The sequence below is a fragment of the Alligator sinensis genome, unplaced genomic scaffold (genome assembly GCF_000455745.1).
Source record: "Alligator sinensis unplaced genomic scaffold, ASM45574v1 scaffold167_1, whole genome shotgun sequence".
Lineage (NCBI taxonomy): Eukaryota > Metazoa > Chordata > Crocodylia > Alligatoridae > Alligator > Alligator sinensis.
Genome location: NW_005843015.1, coordinates 432,189 through 437,783, shown reverse-complemented (window position 1 = coordinate 437,783; position 5,595 = coordinate 432,189). Strand labels below are relative to the sequence as shown.

General features: G+C 54.8%; 1 protein-coding gene across 4 annotated transcripts in view; it reads left to right on the top strand.

The window, feature by feature from the left end:
• Positions 1-506: 506 nt before the first annotated feature.
• The window catches only part of RGS11 (regulator of G protein signaling 11), a 22,573-nt gene continuing 17,484 nt past the window's right edge, over positions 507-5,595 (top strand). For 3 of the 4 annotated variants that reach the window (XM_006036759.3, XM_025193092.1, XM_006036758.3), the window contains exons 1-2: positions 507-603; positions 3,045-3,095. In XM_006036759.3, coding sequence (XP_006036821.1) covers positions 507-603; positions 3,045-3,095 — 148 coding nt within the window. The remainder of the gene's footprint in view (positions 604-3,044; positions 3,096-5,595) is intronic. The other variant, XM_014526311.2, reaches the window with a different exon arrangement.

The window sequence follows — 5,595 nt, the reverse complement described above, 5'->3', positions numbered from 1 at the left end:
AAGGAGGTTGTGTGACCAGGGCAGACCACAGGATCCAGACCAGGCTGTGTCATTGATTCTGGAAAGACACAAAAGCATCTCCATGTTGTTTTCCATCCCATCTCTTATGAGATCCAATTTCTGGGCAGCTCTTTGACCCCAGTTACGCCCTGAGCAGAGGACTCCAGCTTGTTGCCCACACTACCCAGAGTTTTGCTTGGAGCAGAGGCACTTTCTGGGATTTCAGATCCATGGCATGGGGAGCTCGGAGCTTCCTCTCCAGCCTGTGCTCCCTGGCACCTGCTAGTCTGAAATTCCCTCTGCCCTAGTGCTACCCCTTCACCTTGCTTGGTCTCATCTCTTCTCTGCAAATAAAGGATGCCCAGGCCTCTTCCTGCCCTTCCCCAACTGTGCAGAGGGGCTGCAGTACTCCCCTTGCAACATGCAGAGTTTGTCAATGGGTCTTTGCTAAGTGTGTAGGGGTGGGCTGGTCTCTTTGACTCAGTCTCTGCTGCTCTCCCCCTCAGATGGAGCGCATGATTGTCATCATGCAAGATCCGGACATGGGTGTCAAGATGAGAAACCAGCGCTTGCTAATTACAGTGATCCCTCATGCAATGACTGGTAAGTTCTACTGTGCTCCTCACCCCACCTCCCTCTACTCATGTTCTCTCCCTCCCTCTGCATCAGACATGCATGTCATCTCTCCCAATGTCCCATCACTCATGCCTACTAGGGCTGTGCGAAGCTTTGGTCCCTGATTCGATTGGGCGGAGATTCGGCCCAATTTGGTGGCCAAATCCAAATCAAATCAAGAGACCCTTTAATCTCTCCAAATCAAACTGGAACCCTCCAAATCAATTTGGAGAGTTTCGGAAAGATTCGCGATTCAGACATAGACACAGCTTTAAATGTTTTTCCTACATACCTCTAGATAGCAGGCAGCTTGTCAACATTGGGATGCTGGGGCGCAGGGAGTGACCCACAGAAGTGTGGGGTGGTCCCCAGTGTGCTCAGCAGCAGATCCGGAAGTGGACCAGAAGCACTTTCAGTCCACTTTTGGGTCCGCCAGGGAGCTTGCGGGGGGTCCCCCTGCACTCCCCTGGCTCAGCGACCTGTGCCACCTGGGTCTGAGGGGGCACCCGGGGTCCCCCTGCAGCTGATCACTGGGGGGGTGCTCTCCAGCAGACCCAGGAGTGGACCAGAAGTACTTCCGGTCCACTTCCAGGTTCACCATTGAGTATGTGGAGGGCCTCCTGCGCTCCTGTGGGATGCTTCATGCACCCCAGCATTGTAGCGTTCACAAGCTGCGCTGGTACCTTGAGGCATGTAGAAAAAACATTTAAAGCTGTGTCTATGTCCGAATCGCTGATGCTCCAAATCAGCATCGAATCTTCAGATTCGGATTCGGCCAAATGGAATCGGGGACAGTGCTCTGAATCAACGAATCGAATCACTGTCCCTGATTCGGGCCAAATCCGAATCGAATAGGACCCGCTTCGCACACCCCTGATGTCTACCCCTAACCTGAGTGCACTGAGGAGATTACACGGCTGTTAGCTATGTCTGTGCCCTGGGATCTGGGACTGGACAGCAGTCCTGCTCCCTCCCCCACCATCTTAATGATATGTGAGCATGCTAGTGTAATGGGCATGCTTTGTGCTACCGCTTCCCAGGTCATCTTCCTCTGAGCAAATGCTCTTTATGCCCAGGGGAGATGGCTGATGCACATATACCCAGTTGGGTGCATGTTATTATGGGGAGCAGGGTCTGCACACCATGTGGTGTGGTGCATCTGTGCATATGTTGTGTGTATGGCATAGGTGGTTGTGTAGGGAGCTTTTCAATGTGTATGTGAACAACACTCAATGTGGTGTAAGTGCACCATGTGCAAGGATTCAGCCCCAGACCTTGCTCTTTACCCAGTGATCATGTTGCTGCTGGGGCCACTGCCTTGCCTGGGCCTTTGGCTTTGTGAAACCTCTACCCTGATATTGGCAGCAGAAAGAGTGCTTCTCTGCACAGTAACCTCCACACCAAGAGGGACCAGACTGTAGGCTGTAGCCGTTGCCTCACCCCACAAGTCTGCTGGCTTTGTCTGTGCTAGCTTTGCAGGAACTAGTATTTTCCACAGCTGCACTCCCAGTCTTGCTGCAGCTCCAGTGCCTGCCTTTGCTGGCACCCAGCCTAGCACTGGGCTAGAATGTGGAGGGGATGTGCAGTGCTCCAGGGAGAAATGGCTGCTCTTGCAAATCAAGATAAGTTTTGGATGTTCTTTTCTGCAGAGCCAGACTGGATCCCTTCTTAAGGCATCATGCTAAGCACCTGCCCCTGGGCCCACAGATTTCCCCCTTTTCACAAACTGTATGCACTGCTTCCTCTGTGGCTTTGCCCCTCTTCCATGCCTTAGCCTGCAGAGTTGACACCTGGAGTCAGGGTGCTGAATCCTCCACTCTACAGGAGCAGGTCTGTCCCGGTGCATTGGCAAGGGCTGTCTTCTCTGCTTTCTTTTCCCAAACCAAGCTCTCAGCCTCCATTCCTGGCTGCAGGTAGTCATGTGCCAGCAGTAATGCATCAGGATATCAATTATTCATTGGGCCAGGCTGAGAGCTGACACTGCAGGGAAGGCTTAGGCCCAGATGCTGTCTGCTGCTTTCTCGGCAGGCACTGACTGTGCCCTGGACAGCTCCAGATGGTGATCAGAGGCTCATGGGGATGGAAGGCCTGTCATGCCCCAGGTTACCCCTTAGCTCTACCTCTGCACTGTGCTCTTGTCCATTGTCACCCCCTGGTTCTGCCCTCTTGTTTCATCTTTTCCCCAGCATCCTCCTGCCACCCCCATTCTCTTTGTGTGTGCCTTTGCCCTTACCCATGCCTTGCAGTCCCCTCTTCTTATATTTGTGGGCTCTCCTAGAACTTCCCATGTACCTTCTCCTGGAGGCCAACCCATGCCAGTCCAGCATTGGCCCTGTGCCCATAGTGGACGCTGGAGGGGCTTTTGAGACATGGGTTGTGGCTCACTGAGTCTCCAGTGTCCTTGGTTATGTGTGCTTCTGTTCCCCCAGGGAATGACATTGTTGAGTGGCTCATCCAGAAGTACACCATCTCTGAGGAGGGTAAGCACTACCTCAGCTCAGCCCTGGGCTCTGTTTTGCATGGGTGGGATGCCAGGCCAGCGATTTGGGAACCTTGTCCCCATAGAGGAGGATCTGGGTGAGGCCTGCTTTCTCTGGCTGGAAGACTAAGATGTTTGTTCTGCCCTCTCCCTCAAGAACTGAGGCTTCCCATCCCCTGTACAGACCCTTGTCACACGGCTACTTCAGGATAGCGCTTGCTACCCTGTTCTTCTTGGCTCCTCTTGAGAAGTACCAAGTACATAAGTGACTTGGCACCAAGGCATGGGTCTGGCTCAGTCCATCTCTGAAGGGCCAGTTGGGCCTGGTCTCTTCCAGAGTGACCCAACGTTGTTTGTGCAAGATGCATGTCCCAAGGGGATGCAGCAACCATGCCTGTGCCCTAGGACACGCGGCGGGCTGGTCCCTGGCTCAGCAGCAGTGCAGAAGACCTTGCCTAGCTAGAAAGCTGCAGGGCTGTGTGGCTCCCAGCATCAGCTCGACTGACTTGTCTTGCTGGACATCCCCTAGCAACTGGTCCCACAGCAACGTGGCTATGAGTAAAAAGGTCCATGCCTGGTAGCAGGGGGAACCCTGAAGCTGCAGCCACCTCTGAGACTTTAGGAGCTGCCCATGCAGTATTGTAGCAGCAAGGACTGATCTAGGAGCTGAACCTGACCCCCTGGCTCCACCCAGTCTCTCTCCGATTAGGCTACAGATGTGGAACAGCCCTGCCAGGCTGCCTGGGACCCTGGGCTGGTTGCTGCCAAGTCTCCCCCTTGGCAGTGGCTGGCAACATTTGTGCTCTGTACCCTACAAGGCAGATGAGTTTGGCAATGCAGTGCAGTTTGGGGGTGTGCCCACCTAGGGGACGAATCCCAGAGCTGCTCCCATGGCCCAGTGGGGGGCAGGGCTTATGCTGACCCTCCTGCATAATTTGAAATGTCTCCAGTTTTGTGGTGTCACCTCTAGGTGGCTTCTGCCTGAGCCTGAGCCCCAGGTTGCAGAGCATGCAGCCAGCAGTGCAGCTCTAGGTTATGGGAAGGCCCTGCGACCATTTGTTGTCTGGCATCTCCTAGAGCCAGAGCCAGAGCAAAGCTCTGTGAGAGCTTCTACCCTGTGAAAGTTTCTGCTGACTTGTGCTGTGCTGTGCTGTGCTGTGCTGTGCTGATGGCAGGCAGCTTGCAGGTTAGTTCAGGGCAGCCCTTTCCAGGAGGCAGGAGAGAAGCCATGTGCATGGAGTGGGTAGGGAGCACAGGGGCTGTCACATCAACTCTGCATCCTAGTGATGCTGACAGGGGTGTGCAGGAAACTATGTATTCTTAGCACAGCTGTGTCAGCCAGCCTCTGCCTCACTTGGCAGTGACAGTGTCCTTGGCCAGCTCCTCTACCCTCATCCCTCCTAGAGCCCCTGTCACTGTTGCAGACCACCCTGCACCTGCCCATCTGGGATACCAGCCTCCAGTCCTGCCCCTCTGCTGGGAGCAGCACTAGGAACCAGAGTTGGTTCTGGGCTGGTCCAGCTCCCATAGGTTCAAATGTACCCAGCGTACATTTGAAAAAGCCTGTGGTCTCTTTTCCTGTCAGCCTTCAGCTTCTCCTGGCCCCTACCACAGTTCCAAGAAGAAAAGGATAAGGTTTCACCCCTCATATCCCTGGTGAGGCAGAGTGCCCTGCATTAGAAGTAATGCACAAAGGCCAGGGTATGAAACCATGAGCAGGAGCCCACGCCTTGTCCCGTGTGCTGGGCTGCCCTTGCTGCCTTAAGAGGCCTGCCCAGGCATGGGAGGACTCCTGGGATGGCTGTTCAGGGTGCCTTTCTGTGCTTCCAGCCTACACCCTGCTTGGCCAGCATACATGGAGCAAATCTGGTGCCAAGTGCTGGGTGCTGACCATGTCCAACTTGGTGCTGGGATAGCCACTGCACTGGCAGTTCCAGCATGGAGCAGTTGGGCAACATGTGAGACCTGCTTGTCCAACAGCCCTCTGGCATGAGGCCTCTTGCCATCGCTGTAGGTGGCCAGGCATTGCACGCCCTCCTGTTGGCAAGCAGTGGCTGCAGAGAGCTTTCTTGGCCAGAACCCTCCCTTTCCCAGTAGCTGCCCTGTTTGCTGCTGGCATGGACCTTGGTGTACTGTAAGGACTTGGGGTCCTGGGGAAGGCTGCTCTTCCCTCTGAGCTGTCCTGAACTTCGCAGGTGGGGCTGGGACTGTGTTGGGGGCTGATTTCAGGCTGAGTGAAGCCTTTATTTTGCTGTGCCTTGGCTTGAAGCCATGGGTTATATGCAACAAGCTGTCCCAATGGGTGATGGTAACCCCAATACAGGCATGTGGCCCCTTCTGCTTTGGGGGGACATTTTTGGCCCAGCTGGCCTGTGCTGAGGAGACTGCTCTTCTCTTGCAACTGTCACACTCTACCCCCAGAGCTGCAAGACGCCAGGCTGTCTTCTGTCACCCAGCAAGGATCCCTGCCCTGCTAGAGCCATCAACACAGAGGGCCAGCA